A 21,107-nucleotide genomic window follows, 5' to 3' on the forward strand; every position below is an offset into this window, starting at 1 on the left:
AAGCTACAGGCAGGTGAGTTTTAATTAGGGTTGGAGCTGAACTCTGCAGGGCTGCGGCTCTTCAGGACCGGAGTTCGCCACCCCTGCTATAGTGTATAATGTAACAAAAGCTTTTTATTTCACATAAATACTGATCTTTGGATCCTTCTATTCATCAAAGAATCCTGAAAACATTTACTCAACTGTTTTAAATATTGATAATAATAGTAATAATTCAAAAAGGTTTCTTGAGCAGCAAATCAGCATATTAGAATGATTTCTGAAGCATGTGACACTGAAGACTGGAGTAATGATGCTGAAAATTCAGCTTTGATCACAGCAATCACTTTAAAATATATTCAAATAGAAAGCAGTTATTTTAAATAGTAAAAATATTTCACGACATTACTGCTTTTGCTGTACTTTGAATCAAATAAATGCAGGCTTGGTGAGCAGAAGAGACTTCTTTATAAAACATTAAAAATCTTACTGTTCAAAAACTGTTGACTGGTAGGTTATATAGATTACAGAAATGTTATATTGTAATGTTATTTCTTATATATAAACATTTCTGTCCCCCTCACTTCTGAAATGATGACTACGCCCCTGCACTGAATATTTACATTATTAGAGCACTATTAATAGGGTGACCATACGTGCCATTTTCCCAGGACGCGTCCTGGCCAGGATTTCTATATTGCCTAAAATATCTAGGTTTTGGCTTTATTTGTGTGTGCAGACCGATCGGTGTATGACATCTAAATACCTCGAGAGCATTTTGAAAGCATAAGGAACTGTCTGTATGGTATTTTGATGTCATACACCGATCGGTCTGCACACACAAACTATTTTAGGCAATATAGAAATCCTGGCCACGACACCTCCTGGGAAAATGGCACGTATGGTCACCCTACAATTAAAATGTTCTGAAGTTATCCTCCTTTACAGCAGTCATTACAAAAGATTCCTGAAAAAGCTATACTAATGGTAAACTACCGAAGAACAAATCGCTAGTTTACCGCGTAACATTGTCCCCTGGACTGTGATGGAGATGTTTGCTTCCCAAACTTCCCAAACAACCGCTTTGTCAAGCGCAGTCAGCTAAAACCCGACAAAAAGCCGCACTAGAACCAGACTGGTTCATTAATGTTTACCGCAGACATGTACTTACAAAGTGAAGAAAATCCTAGAGATATCTGGTCATCCTTAAGCGAGCGAAACATCTGAGATTTTCACTGCCATTCTTCAGTCTCATGTGTGTGTGAGTGCAGGATGCGGCTCGACATCGCCCTCAGTCGTCCAGAACAACAAACCGCTTCAAGATGTGCTTGCAAGCTACTTTCAGGAGCAAAGAAGAATGCAGTATGAGGTTAAAGGGTTAGTTCACCCAAAAATGAAAATTGGCTTGTGTTTTACTCACCCTCGAAGCATCCTAGATATATATGACTTTCTTCTTTCAGACGAATCCAGTTGGAGTTATATTAAAAATTGTCCTGGCTATTCCAAGCTCTATCATTGCAGTCAGCGGGTGTTGCAGTTGAACAGTCCTCAAGTCGTCAAATAAAGTGCGCGCATTCATAATAAAACGTACTTCACACGGCTCCGGGGGGGTGAATAAAGGCCTTCTGTAGTGAATCCATGTGTTTTTGTAAGAAAAATATCCATATTTCAAACGTAATAAACACTTTTCTCTCACTTCCGTTATCTTTCATTTGCGGAATTGATGTGATTTGTGTGCATGCATTCTCAACCTTTACAGTTAATGTGTCTTGTTTTGCTGTCCTCTCTGATGCACCGGTGGTGTCTATTTTCATGATGTCTCCATAAATGCATGCTAGAAACAACACGAAAAATATCACCTGAAGATCTTAAATAGTTATACAGAAAATGTATGCAGCGCTACAGTATTGCAAAATGACAAAATCATAAAATCCCCTGACATTATATAACTTACCCATGATGGTGATGCAGAACATAATTGCAATTATACAGTATTTTCAATCAAAATAATAAATAAACATAAAAATAAACAGCAGTTATAAAATGTAAAATAATAATATATGATGGGATTGGATTATTTAATTGTAGTCTGCATGGTTTGTGAGTTATCAGCAATTAAGCGTAAAATTACTTATTATACTGCCAGCTAATATCAGGCAGTTTTCATTGCGCTTGACTGAGAAATAGGTGCGATATGGGACCATCCAAATCTGATTTGTTTGTGTTTTACAGTTACTGTTGCCCAGGTATGTTTAGGACAGAAAAATAATAGGGCAACTGAGAAGTAAATGAAAGCATAGAAGGTTAAAACAGCTATGCTGCGTGCACCCCTAACTAGATAATTTTAATATGAATATGGGAAGAAGATTTATGTGTTGAAAAAGACACATGAAAGACACATTTGAGTGAATAAATGGGTTTTATTTCATCCCAATAAATAGAAAATCAAATATAGAACAGTGAACAATGATTAGAATGAACAAAAAATATGTTCTTCAAGTAACCCTTGCTTTTGAACCTTTTTGTTGGCTCTGGCAACAACATTTTTAGCATAGTCACCTGTGGTGCCCACGTCCATGTGCTCATATATTCCCCCTGAAACAGACCTAGATGAAGGACCTAGACGTCCCTACTGGACCTACTTGCAAAGGGCATAGCCATGTGTGGAAAATTGCTTGCTTCCGCAATTGTATCTGCCCACAGCACTGACTTGCCAAACATGCAGATTCCATAACTCCAGCTTACGGTGCCATGTAGTGCCCATTGCTTGAGACAACAGGTCCCGTTGTAAGGAAACATGCCACGGAGGGAGTTGTTAGGAGTTCTATCTGCTCCAGAAATCATGGCTGGTTGCGCTGAATTGGCCCAACCAGCCATGATTTCTACAGTCTCCTGTTCCTCCTTGAACTTGTGCAGCACCAATGGCATGATCTTGACTGGGGGGAAAAGCATATTTGTGCTTTTTTGGCCAGCAGCTAGATAGCACATCCCCTTCCAGGGGGGCACTTGTCAGAAGAACAGGGGGCAATGCATGTTCTCCAAGGCAAACAAGTCGACCTCCGCTTCCCTAAACAGGCTCCAGATGAACTAGATCATTTAACCTCCATTCCCCGTGAACCACACCAGCATGTCAGCATGACAGCATGTCCGCGCTGCAGTTTAGATGGCCGGGGAAATGGACCATACATCCAACTGTATGGATGGATGGTTCCTGTCCATCCACAAGAGGAAAACTTCTGCCAGCCACTGTAGCGAGCGTAAACAAATACCCCCTTAGTGGTTGATGTAAGACACCACTGTCGTGTTGTCCATCTGAACAAGAACATGACGATTTTTTACCAATGAAAGGAAGACACAGCCTTCAGCTCTAGGCAGTTTATGTGCCACACTGACTGCACACTCGTCCAAGTGGCACAAGGCTGCGGAGATGGTATGTCATTGCAAAGGGCTCATCAGCCCATTAACAATGCATCTGTTGTCACAACTGACCACTCTGTCCATCGAAATCCCTTGTTCGTACATTGTTCTGTTGAACCAGGGAGCCAGTGTACTAATATAGCCACAAGTCACTAAGACACGACCACGTGCTGTGGCACACAGTCTTTCAGCTCATAAACAGAAGCTCAAAACCGGCACACAACTGTGGCTGCAACCATCAGTCCCAGCAACCTCTGAAAACACTTCAGAGGAACCGATCTCCTCAGTTTGAATGAAGCGAGAGTGCTCAGTAAAGACTGTACATGCTCCTGAGAAAGACAAACTTGCATTGCTCGCAAGAATAGGGTCATATCCAAGAACATAATGCTTTGTGTGGGATGAAGCATGCTCTTCTGCAATGGTCTAGAAGCTGAAGTTTGTGGCTTTCTAGCACATCCTGAAATTGAGCCATAAGCCAATAATCCAGATAGTTCAGAATGCGCATTCAGCTTTGCATTTTGGAAAAGTTCTCGGACACAAAGCCAGCCCGAAAGGGAGGACTTTAAACTGATAAGATGATAAGACAGGGCTATCTGGAAAGGAAAATAAGCATTTTTTAAATCCACTGAAACAAACCAGTCCCCGGGCTGAATATCTGGATCTGCTTCATGTTGATCATTCTGAATGTACACTTTGCCAGTGCACAATTTGGAGGTCTCAAATCCAAAACGAGATGGAGACTATCGTCCCTTTTTTGGGATTAGGAAATCGCAACTGCACAGACTGCTTTCCCTGTGCTCTTGTGGCACTCTCTCTATCACCTCTTTTGCCAGGAGAGAGTGGATCTCTGCTCACAAATCGGGTGTGCCCCGATCTGGCAAGTGGGGTGGTCTGCATGCAAACTGAAGTGTATAAGCGCTTGTGATCATACTCACCATCCTACGTTGACAACTGCACAAGCTGGACCACCAGAATTGAGAATGAGATAATGCACAGGGGTTGCACCCTGCATAATGTGCAAATGAGAGTAAGAGTGAGGAGGGAAAAAGCCCTGATGTTGAGACATGTTTGTTTTAGTTTTTTTATAGTGAACTTTTTTATTGGCAACAAAGAACTCAAACATTTCCAGAGTCTGTTACCTGCACCATGCAAGGGAACAGATGGGTGCAACACAGCAAGGTGAACTCTCTTGCATAGTGGATCTTCGTCCATTTCACCATAGCAATCAGGAACAAGGCTGGGACCTAATATATCGACATACCAACTCGAAAGGGAGCACTGAGTTCACAGAAAGTTCTGCTGCCGTGCTACAGAAAACTTATAGAAACACTCATGTAAACAGTAGTTGCTATAGAAACAATACATCGTCTTGTCTAAACCACATGAATCATATTGTCGTGTCAAAACCACATAGATCCCATTATAATATTATAAACTTATATTATTCCGTCTGCAGTGTCTGCATGCAGACCCTCTGACAGTAAGCACAACATTCGCTTCCAGTGTTTTCTATAACAAACTATAAAATATTTTCTATAAAAACACCCTGGCAGTGGCAAATAGCTTTGGTTTTATGTTTAATTTGATTACATTAATGTTATAAATTGAGATTTGCAAGAAATATTTTAACTGCTACAATGTAAAAGAAATACTGCTGTAAAAAAGCACCTTATTTGCTTTAAGCGTTTCCAAACCAAATGTCATTGCACTTTTGTTCATATAGCAGTACTTTAAAAAAAAGTGCACAATACAACTTCAACTTTTGAATTCATTATTGAATTTTGTGCATAACAATTCGATTAATCACAGAAAATCATGCGATTAATCACAATTAAAAAAAATTTTTTTTTATCGTTGCCCATCACTAAGTAATATGCATTGTTGCATGAATAATAAACAACTGATAAAATTATCCACTCCTATAACTGGAGCCATGTTTTCAGGTACATTCATAATCCTGTGAAACTTTTTTGGCTGTTGGCATTAATAATGTGTTTTAATGTCGGTAATAATTTCACCACCAACAACGAATCTAAGTTTCTGAGTTTCCATGTTCCATTACGAAAATTAGCTATGGATTTAACACAAATAAAAAAACAAACAAACATCATGGTTCTTGTAACCACGGTAACCGCAAATTAACCATGGTTTTGATACTTCAATTAATAATTTACAAAGAAGTATTATAATATAATTTTTTTTGTGGTTATAAAAACAGACCTAAGCCAACAATAGCCTTTCAAATGACTTAAAATGCATTATATAAAAACAATGCGGCAAGAATGATTGGTTAATTAATAATTACATGGATTTAACACAAATAATAATAAAAAAAACATCATGGTTCTTGTAACCACGGTAACCGCAAATTAACCATGGTTTTGATACTTCAATTAATAATTTACAAAGAAGTATTATAATATAATTTTTTTGTGGTTATAAAAACAGACCTAAGCCAACAATAGCCTTTCAAATGACTTAAAATGCATTATATAAAAACAATGCGGCAAGAATGATTGGTTAATTAATAATTATATGGTTTCATTCAACAACACTGTTAAAATACATAATGTAATACAAAAGAAACAATTTATGTACATTACATGTTATTACAAATGCCTGCAAAGGGAGCCAAAGGCCATGTAGTTGCTGCTGCTACACTTACAGGACAATCAAATCCTTGTAGGCTATTGACCAAACATTTAATTCAAATATCCACTTAATCTTTCATTTTTGGCCACTTTTTTGTTATAGATAGCTGACAGACACAGCCTCTATAATTTCTTCAACAAAAAAACATGTGGACATCACAACCCTTACAAAAATTAACCATGGTTTTATCGTAGTAAAACTGCTTCATTTTCTTTTGCATGATTTCTGAATGCGCGAGACTATAAAATCAGACAACTGTATTAATAAAATCATAGCCATGGGTAACTGTCTAGATTTGTAATTAGTAAATAATACAATTTATTTATTTATTCACTTTTATATTTTATTAAAGTTTTATTTTGACCCCTATAGTAGTTTTTTTTTTTTTTACTTCCATAATATTTGAGGAAGGGGGGCACAATAATACAGTTCTGCTTAGGGCACCCATTTGACCAGCAGCAGCCCTGATTGTGATAAATAACAGACACATGATTTGAGTAAATTAATGAATTGTATGTAATACGATCGTCATTACTATAATTACAGGAAATACACTGCAGCTCTGTAGTATCATTAAAATGGTAATATTTTGAAAACTCGAACTCTTAAATGGCTTGGAAAGATTATATTAGCAATCTAATATCTATATTTAACTAACCATACCACTACAGTAGGCCTAATATAAAAAAATGAATGAAATGAGTTGTTGTACTCATTCCACTAATGTAAGGGTTTTACAGGTTCATATATGTTCTTCATTAACCCTTGCTTTTGAACCATTGGGCTCTGGCGACAACATCATTGGAGTAGTCTTGTCCTGTGGTTTTGGCATCGATATTCTCATACGCACTGACTCTACTCACACCGTTGTTGTAGGCTGCTATTCCCCCTAAAACAGACATAAAACATTCAATCAGTTTTTCTTGGACAATTTATAGATTGATTAATTGATTAATATTCATCTATCAAATCAGCATTCTTGCGCTTCTCTGTTCTCTGATGAATCCAATGTGTGTAGTTTCTGAAACAAGGTACATTTGTGGTTTCCGAGAGTGGAAGTGTACTACCTTTAAAGCATTGCTCTTGTGTCCACTTGGGGAACTTTACTTTAATTTCTTTAATTAAGCCAATGAGTATCTCTGTAGCTTGTGTGACATGTCGCTCACTGTCCCATGCACCAACTGGAGTGTGATTTTGGCTTTTGTCAACCTGGAAAAAAAATGAAGCTTTGAAACAACAGAAATATTTAGTAACACTTTGCATGGACGATTATTGTGACTACTTAAGCACGGTGACCGTGATTTCACCAAGTACAACATGTTCCTGGATCAACATCCTTATTGATCCTGGAACAACATTCCAATCAACCAATCATAATTAAGGGATACGTTTTCAAGAAATGTCCGTTTTAGGCTTAAAATCAGGGTTACATGCTTCTACACCCTTGTTATTCACCTATTATTTCTCTCTGATTTTAAGAATAAATTATGGGTAGGGTTAGGTTTAGGGGTAGGGGTAGGGATTGGGTTAGGCATATATTTTTGGACAGTAATGTTGATCCATGAACATGTCTTACTTAAAACCACTTAAAATCCTTGAACCGTATTTTATCTACACACTCATATAAGTCTAATCCTAAATCTACCTGTGAATTAAATTTTAAATAGAGTAGATCTATTGGTGTAATGAACCTGCATGAGGCCAAAGCCATTGCCTGTGGGATCCCTCCCATTCTTCAGAACGGCTCCAGCTCTGGAATCTCTAGATATGATGGCAGCAATCACAGCCGGGTCCATCTGCTTTGCTCTGCCAACTTTGGTGATCATGTTCTTGTATTTCTCCATCCGGGCCAGATCATTCTCAGCCAGTTTTTAAGATGCTTCAACCCCTATGACAAATTTAAATCATTGTTAATATATACTGTACCATGGTGCACATTACATATATTGTAATTAAACTGAGTCATATGTGATTTGTATGCAGTCATGCATTCTTACCCTTTACGGTTAATTTGACCTGCTTTGCTGTCACCTCTGATGCACCGGTGGTGTCTATTTTCAAGATGTCTCCATAAATGCTTGCTAGAAACAACACTACCAAGCCCTTTCAAGTCAATAAATAATTATTCATAACTCCGTGGCGGTTGGAGGAAATCTTTCTAGGTAGGGCGCCACATCCAACAATTTTAGCATACATCCCGGTATGATTTATCCCATTATAACAAAAGGAAAAGTATTAAGACTTGAAATATTTTAAATAAACTGTTTATCAAGTTAAAGATTGAGGATAATTCCCACAAAACGATATTTTCTGCAAGCTTTTTTCAACATAAATTAAAACATTTTTTAGTTTTCATAATTCACAATTTATGTATATGGTGCAACAACAAAAAACGGTGAGGAAAAAAAAAAAGTTACATTTGTTTAGAGCATTTTCTATACATATATAAATAACTACAAGTCAAACTGCAAACTGCAAACTGCAAACAGGACCACACTGAACTGCCAACACAATGAAGAAACCGCCCCTGGTCATATTTAAGCAGTGTTACACTATCACAAATTTCGAGACAATATCGTATAATAACAGTCAACACCTGATATTATATAACTTACGCATGATGTTGACTTGCTGTGAAAGAGCAAATCACTGAGTTTGCTGAGACTTTTCACTAAATCAGATCTCAGCACGGCCTGATTATATATGATCACAGAAGGAGTGGATTCTCTGCTTGTCTCAGATGTTCTTCCTCTTAGGTGTGGAGAAATGAAAGGTGGAGTTTCCTTGTTTATGTCTTATTAGAGCACACCCTGGCCATTAATGATAAGTGAGCAAGTTTATCAGATTTATCAGGTGCTTTATACACACTCTAAAAAATGCTGGGTTAAATACAACCCAGTGCTGGGTAAAATAGGGACAAACCCAACAATTGGGTTGTTTTGACCCAGCGGTTGGGTTAAATGTTTAACCCAACATTCTGGGTAGTAACCCAACCGCTGGGTCAAAACAACCCGATTGCTGGGTTTGTCCCTATTTTACCCAGCATTTTTTAGAGTGCACCTCAAAAACGTAAAACATCACATCTGATGAAACTGCTAGATTCTACTGTAGGGAAAGCTCTAACTTTGCAGGTGCAGGCAAAAGAAGGAAGTGAAGAGAAATAAAATGAAACTTTGTGGGAAATCTTAGCAGTGCAAATGCGAGCCAAATTTCAACTTCTCTGATCAAATGGTTCTAGGATTGTTTAATTATTTGATCAAATTTGGCAGTCATTCTCGTAAAAGCACTTTCAATGAAAGGGCCCAAAACAATAAATAAACAAAAACAGACAAATTTACATTATAACAATATAATTGCATAAACAATATATGATTAGACTGAACTTGATGACTTAATTAGAGTCTGTGTTGTTTGTGAGTTACAAGCAATTAGGCATACAATTACACATTATAATGCCGGCAAGTAATAGCAAGTTGTCATTGTGCTTGGCTGAGTATTATGCTAACCAATGCTAAATATAATGTTACCTTATGCAAAACAATATATAACAATGATTTCACAGTGACAAAAATGTTTTGCATGGATTATCTACATTCTAAAAAATGCTGGGTTATTTCAACCCAACTTTGGGTCAAATATGGACTAACACAACTTTTGGGTTAAAAATGTAATGTAAAAATTTAACCCAACAGTTTTTAGAGTGTATGATTAGTGTGTCTATTTAAAGTCCAGATGTAGACTAATCAGCCTAAAGATCATCTTATATGTGTCTTATGTGCCTCATATTATGATCATTGTGGCATTATCTTTTCAAATAGAGTAAAACAGTTCCTCTGACCAACCTGCATGAGGCCAAAGCCATTGCCATGGTCGCCTAACCCATCCTTGAGAGCAGCTCCAGCTCTGGACTCTCTAGATATGATGGCAGCAATCACAGCCGGGTCCATCTGCTTTGCTCTGCCAACTTTGATGATCTTACTCTTGTATTTCAAGTTTTTTGGAAGCCTCGACACCTTTGAATGGAAATCGTTGATATAAATTGCAATGCATGTAACATAAGTTACTGAACACACCAGTTAAGCAGTCATACCCTTTACGGTTTATTTGTCTTGTTTTGCTGTTGCCTCTGATGCACCGGTGAAGTCTATTTTCATGATGTCTCCATTAATGCATGCTAGAAAATACATGGTAAGTATATCGTCTGAAGGCCTTTAAAAAGTCTGTAAATAGTTAAATGCATAGGCTACTGCACTTTTACTACATTTAGAATTTCTTTAAATGTCATATTAACTACGGTTAAGTCATTGAGTTACAGCACCGCAGTAACGAGTCACATTAATTCAATAACGGCTGCAGCTGACTTATAAGTGTTTATGATGAAAAGTCATTCGTTCGGTAATCGGTTCACTGAAAAGATTCGACTCATGATTCTGATTCACTAATAAAAACATAACAAGTCATAAGAATCGTTTGTTGGGGTATCACTGTATATTTGTTATTCACTATAGAGCCAACTCAAAAGAGTTGTTTCACCAGCACTACATATGTACAGTACAGGTTTTAAAACAACTATAAACATATAATACACACTGTTTCTCAATATCGGATATAACAGCTACAGATGCATGATATTTTCATCTCCTTCAAGCAGAATACACAAGAAGCACGTTCAACTCGGACGGTTGTCGTGGTAATAAACACCGTAAACAGCAACCGTTCGCGTGTCAGCGCTTAATGCACATCATATATGAAAAGCATTTTAGGGGGCCCTTGGCTTTTGGGGGCCCAAAAAATACATTTATTTTTAGTTATTTTAACTGCAAATTAAAATAAAACTGAAAAAAGAATGAAAAGGCAATTATACATTTACACACCTATTAAATCAACCAAAAAAAGTAACTGCATATGTGTCCTCTACTTGGTTCCTTCTTATAAATGAGTAAGCGGCATTTAAAACAACTATAAACATATAATACACACTGTTTCTCAATATCGGATATGACAGCTACAGATGCATGATATTTTCATCTCCTTCAAGCAGAATACACAAGAAGCAAGTTCAACTCCGACGGTTGTCGTGGTAATAAACTCAGTAAACAGCAACCGTTCGCGTGTCAGCGCTTAATGCACATCATATATGAAAAGCATTTTAGGGGGCCCTTGGCTTTTGGGGGCCCAAGGCGGTCACCTACCTTTGCCTAATGGGTAAGTCCACCCCTGGTACAGTAGACAAGAGAAAACGTGTACTGTGTCTTTAAGATCAATTCCAGTCATCACAGCCAGTCTATGAAAACCAGGAAGCACAACACTGCAAGTAGCTTGACATGTTATAAAATGAAGTCACTGATTTGATAGTATTCAATCTAAACTATATCGCGCTATTTCCGCATGAACATATGAACATAATGTTTGTAAATACTCAGATGAGGTTGTTTCTTTTGATTTTACACGTTTTGGAAGCAGGTGTTTTTGCAGTAGATTGCAAACAGTTCAACATTTTGTACTTAATTTCTGATGATTTGAGACCAACTTTAGGCTGCTACTCTGATCCAGTGGTCAAGTCACCAAACATCGATCAACTTGCATCAGTGAGCACAGTGTTTCATAACGCCAATGCACAGGTATGTTGTATTATTGCTCATCAAAAAACATAAATATGCATTATACATACTATGCAAAGCTTTGTTGGTAGTGTACATTTAAGTCACAGGTGCACACTACTGTTGTGTTCTTTTAAAGCAAGCTGTTTGTGGACCTAGTAGGGTGTCTTTCCTAACAAGTTGAAGACCAGACACCACAAAGCTGTATGATTTCAACTCCTACTGGAGAGTCCATGCAGGGAACTACACTACACTTCCTCAGTACTTCAAGTCTAATGGATACACCACTTTATCAGTTGGCAAAGTCTTCCATCCTGGTAACTAGTCCATCTGATGTATGCATGCATGATCATGTCACAATGCAAAAAATCCTAAAAACTTGACTTTGCTATGCCTTCTTTTTTCCCCCTTTTCATTTTGATGTGAAATATGACCTGGGCATTTATTTTTGATTACCTTATAATCCTTTCATGTGTTAACTGTCTTGTTTGATGTTTAAACTAATACTGTTTCTCTTTCACGTGCTCGTCCTCAAGGCATTGCCTCCAACCACTCGGATGATTACCCGTACAGCTGGTCTGTACCGCCGTATCATCCACCCTCTTTTAAATATGAAAAGAGGAAGGTCAGTGTGTGAATTAGTGTGGATATGTGTACAGTACACACTTCCTCCTCAGTGTCTGTGCTTTCAGTCCCATGCTGTGTTTAAATGTCCCTTGGTAAAGCCACACCTGTCCTAGCAATCAGATGTATGGCTTTGGTTTTATATCTGGGATTTATTTGGAGGTTGTAATTTTGACTTAATCTTAGGTTCAGATCATCATAGACAATTCTAAACCAGTAAAACAATGTCCAACAAAATATTCGAAGACCATTTATATAATATATTATTACCAGAAACATAACTATAATATATATATATATATATATATTTTTTTAGTCATTTATCAGACGCTTTTACAAGTGAGGACAACAGAAGCAATCAATTGTAGCATTAAAACAACTAAATACAGATCCAAAACTAAAAGCTAACACTTTATAAATACTACCTTTTTACACATTTTGGACATGATTCATGATTTTTGAGTATGGTCTATTATCATCTGAACCTAAAATGAAATATTAAATAATACATATTTATATACAAATATATTTTTTATTTATATATTTTATAATGAAATATTTTTATTTATTTAATTTTATAGGTTTTTATATAATCATACAGGTAAATTAATTAACCACAATTCATTTCAAGAACTGTATGCTCTTAAAAACAATATTTATCAAGGGGAAAAATTTCAGTTTGCATTTTGATTGCATGTTTGTTTTTTTATTAAGCTAGATTGTTGTAATATTTTATTAATAATAAAGTAATAGCAATTTAATTTAATGTTATTGATATTAATAATTAATTATTAAGTCATCGTGCGGCCCACATGCAACCAGACTCGTGGCTGAGAACCACTACTGTAAACCTTTATTATTACTGTTTGATCTCTCACACTTAATACAATTCGGACACCCGCTGGTTAAATTGTCTTATAATTATTTGAGAGCTTCTTGTGTTTCCAAAATCTGCTGTGCAAAATACATTATACTTAGTTTAAGTGTGGATAATTTTCAGTGTAAAATATTTAATATAGAAAAATGACCCACCTAACATTTAATATGTTTATAAAGGAAGTTACTTTTAGTAAATAACATGCATAAAGTACAAGTGTCTGAGATGCCTTTGGGAACCCTTCCTGACATAGAGAACACAGCAGAGGCCATACGACTCCTGAAGTCTATGAAGGACTCTCACAATCCTTTCTTCCTGGCTGTTGGCTTCTATAAGCCACATATTCCTTTCAGAATCCCACGGGTAAGTGCTTTTCAATGAAGCGTGACATACTGTATGAGCACCTGTTAAATCACTGAATCTGGGAAATCCTGTGTTTTTATAGGAGTACCTAAAGCCTTATCCTATCGAGAGTATGACGCTGGCTCCAGACCCAGATGTTCCCAAGAAGCTTCCTAATGTGGCCTACAACCCCTGGACTGACATCCGCAAGAGGGAAGATGTTCAGGCGTTAAATCTGAGCTTTCCTTATGGCCCCATTCCTAAAGACTTTCAGGTATCATGCAAAAATACGATGTTCACGCTTAGAGATTTTGTACTACAATTTACATTGAGTTTGCTTTGGGTAATTAGAGGTTATTCCCTTTTCAATTGTATGAAGTTATAATTTGGTTTTAGAAGTTAAGTTTGGACCTACCTGAAAAGACCTTAAATCCCATTTCTTGTAGAATCAATATGAACTCCCCCCCCGACAGCACTACTTTGCCTCTGTATCATACGTGGATGCTCAAGTTGGAAAGATTCTGCACAGCCCTTGACGAGTTTGGCCTCGCCGAGGACACTATAGTGGTGTTCAGCTCAGATCACGGTTTGTTCAAGAGAGTTCTGGCAATTCAGCTCATTGTTAAATATTACATCCATTAGGTGGCAGTATTGAAGCATTTGGTTTATATTGAAGCTCAGAATTTCAGTGTTCTGTGGGCTTCTCAGAAGTTCTTCTCAGAAATTATGCTGTCACTTTTTTTTTTCATTTAGCATAAATTGCATTTTGAATTGTTGGTTAAGATTGTCATATATATGTCAAGTGTGTGTGTGTGTATGTGTTTTTCTTGTAATAGTGCTTATACATAACATATTAATATGCTCACTTTTAATGCATGAAGAATTTATATTGATTTGGTCCCAAATCTGTCTGTCTGTCTATCTATCTATCTATCTATCTATCTATCTATCTATCTATCTATCTATCTATCATCTATCTGTCTGTCTATATATAGTATGAAATCTTATTTCATACTATATATGTATAACATTTATTCATTTATTGAATCACATTATTATATTTAATGAGCAGCTGCTCATTATTTGCTCATTCGCAAATATATTAATATAAATTATATTACAAAATTACATTAGAATAATTACAGTATAAATTAAATAATGAAAGAATAATGCAATATTGTAATTAAATTAATTATTACAACTAAATGCATATTTAATATTATTGGTACTATTTTAAACATTTCAATTATTCATTATTTAATATTTCTGGAAATACCCCATATGTTGTATGATAGCATGTTTATAAAACATTTTCTTTAATATTATTTACTTCTTTTTAATTATACTTTTTTAAGTTTAAATCACAATTCTGCATTCTATTTGCTACCTCAGTTCAAAGTTCATTCATTAGGTCGCATTTATGTTATACTTTAAATCAGAGAAACTGCGAGCAAAGACTGTCTGAAATGATTATTCTTTGAGATTTGGAGTAGTTTTCTCACGGTTAACTCTCTCTCGCTCTTGCTCTCGCTCTCTCTCTCTCTCTCGCTCTCTCTCGCTCTCTCTCTCTCTCTCTCTCTCTCTCAGGTTGGTAATTAGGAGAACATGGCGAGTGGGCCAAATACAGCAACTTTGATGTGGCCACCCGAGTGCCATTGATCGTGTACAAGCCAGGTGTGACCTCACGTTTCCCTCGGCCTGGGGAGAAGACGTTCCCCTTCATCGATGTGTTTCAGGGCACGTGGGAGCAGTTTGGCAAAGGTAATGTTACTCAAAGCAGCCGTCAACACGCAAAGACCGCAGCATCCTTCACGAGAACCTGAGACTCCGACCGACGTCACTCAAGCGTGTGATATCAACTTTCTGGAAAAAGATGTTATGGCTAAAGTATCGGCCCATTTAGAGCTTTGATTCCTATTTTGCTTCAGTGTTTTTTTGTGCAATGCGAATGTTTGACTGAGAGTGTACTGTGAGCACATGCATCTGCTGATGGTTTTCCTTTCTTTCAGCTCTCAAGTGCACATTTGTGGCAATCTTTAGAAAACACCCAGCATAAGCAGCTGGAGTAATGACTGTAATGATAATGCCACCGCATCGAGAAGCTAATAAGTCCTGAGAGTTATTGCTCTCACAGTGGGTTCTGTATTGTTGCTTGTTGTTGCTCTAATGAACTGCGCTATATTCGGTAACCATATCAGTAAATTTCATGTACATTTCAGAACTAAGAGAATAGTGGCTAAATTCAGTGTGAGGATTTCATGCTCATTTGTTTGTATTTTATGGTGTATGTTAAAGCAACACTTTAGTTACATAAAAAAAAAAAAAAAACTCCATACAGATGAGTTTTAGCACTAGTGATGTATAAAGCTTCAAAACAGACCTGCTATAAGCTCCTTGGCTATTTAATGTGGCTTCTGTGAAAGTATACAATATCATCGGATCACCGTGATCTCAGCTTCATTTTTATAATTGTGTTTTAATTGGACAATTTATAGTAATTCACCAATCGGAAGAGGTATGGTATATATCTTACCATAGATATATACACATATTTTCACAAAAATATTAAGCAGTGCAACCATTTTCAGCCTAGATAATTATAAATGTTTCTTGAGCAGCAAATCAGCATATTATAATTATTTCTGAAGGATCATGTGACACTGAAGACTGGAGAAATTACTTCTGAAAATTCAGCTTAATTTATTCAGAATAAATTATATTTTAAACTATATTCAAATAGAAAATGGCTATTTGAAATTGTAATAATATTTAATTATTTGTTTTTATTGCATTTTTGATCAAAGAAATTAGCATAAGAGACCTCTTCAAAAAAACAACAAAACTTATTTAATCTGATCTCCTAATCTCTACAAATATCAATGATTGTAAGCATATAATACATAAATTAAACAAACAATTAAGTCATTGATTTCATGTGCATGGTTTTATATTGTATTGTAGTTTCAGATTTAACTGATGCACAAATGCATTGATTTATGGGACAGGTAGTTCATTCCCCCATAAAAGAAATTCAGTACACAGTCTTGTATACTCTCTTGGTCTTTTCCAATTTTAAACACTTTTTCACTTCAAATCAAAGTTTATGAATCATTTTGAAACTGGTCCATTTAGTTTCTGGCTTTAAAGTCTTTATTGACTATTGTTTTTAAATATCTATGGTGAAAATTAATGGGAAAAAAACTTTAAAAAAAATGTTGGCTGCTATGTATGTGGTCATCTCTCTCTCTCTCTCTCTCTCTCTCTCTCTCTATATATATATATAAATAGCCAGCCAAGCTAAAGCTCTGTTTACACTAAGTGCAATGCAGTTAAACAACATAAAAGTGTAAAATGTTTGGAAAAATGATGCTACAGAAACCATCCACATTAAATGTATATGATGCTAAACATTGCAGCTTTAGATGCATTGTTGGTTCTCGAATGCATCTGTTTCTCAGTTTTCCTTTTGTCCTTCTTTATATCTTTCAGGTCATGGAGTTGAGAGTGTAGTGGAGCTGGTGGATGTCTTCCCCACGCTGTCGCACCTGGCTGGGCTGCATCCTCTGCACCGCTGCCCGTCCTCATCCTTTAAGATCGAGCTTTGCACCGAGGGCTCAAGCTTGGCATATCTCATCCGCTACCCAGAGAGAGACCCCAACAGAGAAGCCTACTCGTTCAGCCAGTACCCTCGGCCCTCTGACTCCATCCAGGAGAACTCGGACCTGCCCGACCTCGCCGACATCCGTATCATGGGCTACTCCATTCGCTCCACTGACTACCGCTACACCTTATGGGTAGGCTTTGACCCCGTCCACTGTCAACCTAACATGACGGACATCCACGCGGGAGAAATGTACCTCCTGGCGGAAGACCCTGGAGAGGACAGTAACGTGTTTGATGTTTTCGACCAGGCCACAGTATTGCGTAAGCTCGGGATGCTGCCATCGTGGACAGAGAGTTTAAAGCATCATATAATGCATCTCAGCAGCAGTTTGAAATCAAAAGGGATTCTGTGATTCTAGTTTGTCATGATACGACAGTAAAGGGAACATGAATGAATGTTACAAAACAAAAACAAAAAAACATGTCCGGTCATACTTAAATCAAATCATATCAAAAATCAAAAGGCAGAATTAAGAAGTTTAATCTTGCTTGAAGAATATGATTTTTTTGTGTTCTAACAGTACCTCACAATTCTCATAATCAAAATGCTAATAATCTTGTATTCTCATTACTGTAATGTAAAAATAGTAAACACCTTGAATTTATTCTGATTTAAATAAAAAATATATTTTGCACTAGAATACACAGATAAGAAAATTCTTATTACTAAAATGCAGTAAAGATACTTTAAGGTTTTAAACTTTTTGAAATCAGAATTATTAGGCAGTATAACAAATTTATTTGGATTTGAATAAAACATTAGTGTTTTTACTGCATTACAGTAATAAATTCCATGAGAATAATAATAATTAAAAAAATTCTGAAGTAAAATTAAGAGTTTGGGCTAAAATGTGCTAATTCCACAAGGCAAAATAATTAAAGATCTTCATTTTTAATATATATATATATATATATATATATATATATAAATGTGCTTTTTTGTGAGGTTCATTTAAATACAAATGTATTTTGAGTAATTTTACATAATCCATAAAGACAATTGTCAGCGTTACTGTAGGCATACCTGTTTTGCACAGTTATTTGTCCTATTTTAATCATAAAGATTCCTTTAAAAAAGTCTTCAAACCTCATATTCCGATTATTGCTACAAAAGATTTTTTGACTGATTAGTTTTGGTTGATTTATTTAATAATGAATCATGTACCTCACAGTGTTCTAATGGAATAAACTTGCACAGCACTTTTCTTAAAAGAATAAAAAAGGATTTTTTCACATACCGTAGCACTTTTATTAAGTATATTTGAGGTAGTATCCTGATAAATTTGAGTCCATTGACTTAATTTCCTCATTCCCTTCAGAATGTGATGCATAGAAATGACGTAACGTCAACTTAAGTGAGAAATGAGTTTAATTCAAGTCTCAGAGAAATAGAAAGCTCTGCTCAGACAACACTCTGCTTTGGCAATTTATCAGGTCACTAAGTCATAATTGTATTTAGTCTTGGAGGCCGGCGGAGAATCTGCCAGTGCTAAGCTCTTGTTTTTCCAGGCAGCGTGATGAAAATCAACTTAAATATAGAATTTTAAGTCATGCGCTCCCACTGCACTGTTGCCAAGGTAATTAGATGCTTAAATGTGAAAACTTGCAAATGATGTTGCTCGGATACACCTCAGAGAATAGTTTAACACTGATGAATGTTTTAGCCAACATTAAAAAAGGAGAAACGACTGCTGCAGAGTCTTCTGTTGCTCGCATGCTGTGACGTCAGCCAGCGTTTGCTCCCCAGACTCATTTCATGCCACGAGTCTGCATTTTAAACACTCCTACCTGCTTTCTCTTTTCAGGTTTATTTTGGATTCCCCGCACTCTTTCGCGTCAGATGCCACATTGTTTACTCCTGCAGAGTATGAATTATTTTTGAAGGAATATATTCAATATTTATGTGGCAACATAAATATATTTCCTCGCTTTCTCTCAAAAGGAAAAACAACAAGACAAAGCAAGCGCATTATTTGTGTGTCTGTGTGTGTGTCCCTTTTCAAGTGTGTTCTTATAAGAGTGCAGCAGGAGTGTTATAGTGAGGCGATCCTTTGGGACCGCCAATATATTCTGCTTCAGCAGACAGGCTTCATTGCCAGCTGGTCCGGAAAATTCCACTGCTGTCTCCTTTTTTTTTTTTTGTGTAGTCGACTAAAAGCAAGGTCAGGGCAGTCAGAGAAGGCTCCACAGGCTGGTTGAAGCTGATATTTTAATTGCGTATACTAAAGTATCTTTGCTTTTCTTGTCTACGAGCTGATTGTGTTGCTTGCACTATCTTTACCTAATTGAAACAATCAATAAATGTTACTCTTAAAGGGGCTACATGTAAGAATTTCCGTGTATTAATCACTTTTTTTTAATTGCCAATCTATGGCTTGTAACGAAACATAAAAACAAGACTTTTTCTGACTTGTCTATGAGATCATGTAGACTAATTTTTATGTGAAGGACGTTCTATGACTTATGAAATGAATGCTTATACAGTGGTTGGATTAATGCCGAAAGAGCCATTCTGTAATGTTATGTCAAAGAAAAGGGATTAATTCAATCTGTAGTCTAGCAGCCAGATCTATATAGTCTCATATACTTTGTAATCAAACTATCATAAGAGTGTAACTTTCAGTACCTCATCTTTTGACAATTAACATGACGGTGAATTGCAGAGCTGGTGCAAACATATCCACATCGCTATGATCAGATGCTTTCTTAACCTTTTTTTCCCTCCTCAACACTGTCATGTTTGTTGTGTGTTTATATTGTTACTGAGAGGAAAGCATGCGGGAATCTTCCTCAGGGAATCTATAGTGCACTGTCTGATGCAATACTGTAGCTGATGGCTGCATGGTTATATATTTATCTCTAATAGTATCGATCATGGAAGTTCATAAAGTCATTACTGTTGTGCTGGGAAATGTCGGTGTCTGTTGATGCTTTATTTTTCGTTAATTTAGCCATGGTATTGAATAAATACCTGGTGTTGTGTTTGTTTTCTTCTAAAAGAGATGAAAAGTAAGCAGATCTAGCAGTTTTTAAGTCTTTTCTGTATGTAGAAGTACTTTCCCTCCATGCAATACGAAATACCTCTAGTTTTGCAACCATTTTCTGGGCTGCTCTCTTTAAGGTGCAAGCGTGCTCATTATACCACGGTGTCGGACTGTTTTTCCTAATCTTCTTTAAGTGTAAAAGAGCAACCGTATCTAAAGTGCTAGAAAAGAGAGAGTCAGTAGTTTCTGTTACAACATCAAGTTTTTCTAAGCTATTGGATTTGCTGATGATTTGAGAAAAGTCAGGAAGATTATTTACAAAGCAGTCTTTTATTGTAGAAGTGATGGTTCTACCATATTTGTAACAAGGAGTTGAGTTTGCAGCTTTAGCTATATGGAGAATACATTGCCATTGACATCAATTCAACGCGATAATATTAAATCTAAAGTATAATTATGACAGTGAGTAGGTCCTAACACGTGTTGTCTGATCCCAATAGAGTTCAAAATGCTGATCCCAATGCATCTTTTTCATTATCAACATGGAAATTAAAATCACCAACAATTAAGACTTTATCTGCAGCCAGCTCTAGCTCAGATAGAAATTCAGCAAATTCTTTGAAAAAGTCTGTATGGTGGCCTGTAAACAGTAGCCAGTACAAACTTCAGTAGGGATTTTTTTCATAAAAGTATAAAAATGGATGTTTATAATGGTAATCTTGGGGGAGGGGTAGACTCATTTAAAGTAATGTAATCATCTGGTTTTAGCCTGGTTTCTGTCATCAGTGTGAACAGCTTCTGTATGTTTGTTAACCATATATATCGCTGCAAATGTATTTCCGACTTGTTTTTAATTCTAAGCAAAGAAGGAAAAGAGATTCACCGTGAGTATATTGGGGGACTGAATTACGTTCAGTATCTTGTACGTTTGCACGAATGCCAGCTCAAGCAAATACGTTGCTGAGCTGC

At 36.5% G+C, this 21,107-nt stretch overlaps 2 protein-coding genes and 1 pseudogene across 3 annotated transcripts in view; 1 reads left to right on the forward strand and 2 right to left on the reverse strand.

Moving 5' to 3' along the window:
* Positions 1 to 1,274, reverse strand: part of LOC107557689 (uncharacterized protein KIAA1211-like) — a 48,247-nt gene extending 46,973 nt beyond the window's left edge. For both annotated transcript variants that reach the window (XM_016241190.1, XM_016241188.1), the window contains exon 1: positions 1,151 to 1,274. The gene's annotated coding sequence lies outside the window, so the exon portion shown is untranslated. The remainder of the gene's footprint in view (positions 1 to 1,150) is intronic.
* Positions 1,275 to 6,620: 5,346 nt separating this feature from the next.
* On the reverse strand, positions 6,621 to 7,926 carry LOC107557690 (lysozyme g-like). Its single transcript, XM_016241193.1, has 3 exons — positions 7,740 to 7,926; positions 7,116 to 7,257; positions 6,621 to 6,937 (listed from the first exon to the last, which is right to left on the reverse strand). The coding sequence occupies exons 1-3, from the start codon at positions 7,890 to 7,892 to the stop codon at positions 6,807 to 6,809; spliced, it is 426 nt and encodes a 141-aa protein (XP_016096679.1). The 5' UTR covers positions 7,893 to 7,926; the 3' UTR covers positions 6,621 to 6,806.
* A 3,405-nt stretch (positions 7,927 to 11,331) lies between these two features.
* LOC107557691 (iduronate 2-sulfatase-like) lies at positions 11,332 to 17,677 on the forward strand (annotated as a pseudogene).
* Positions 17,678 to 21,107: the final 3,430 nt, after the last annotated feature.

Source organism: Sinocyclocheilus grahami, unplaced genomic scaffold (genome assembly GCF_001515645.1).
Source record: "Sinocyclocheilus grahami isolate Dianchi unplaced genomic scaffold, SAMN03320097.WGS_v1.1 scaffold614.1, whole genome shotgun sequence".
Taxonomy (NCBI): domain Eukaryota; kingdom Metazoa; phylum Chordata; class Actinopteri; order Cypriniformes; family Cyprinidae; genus Sinocyclocheilus; species Sinocyclocheilus grahami.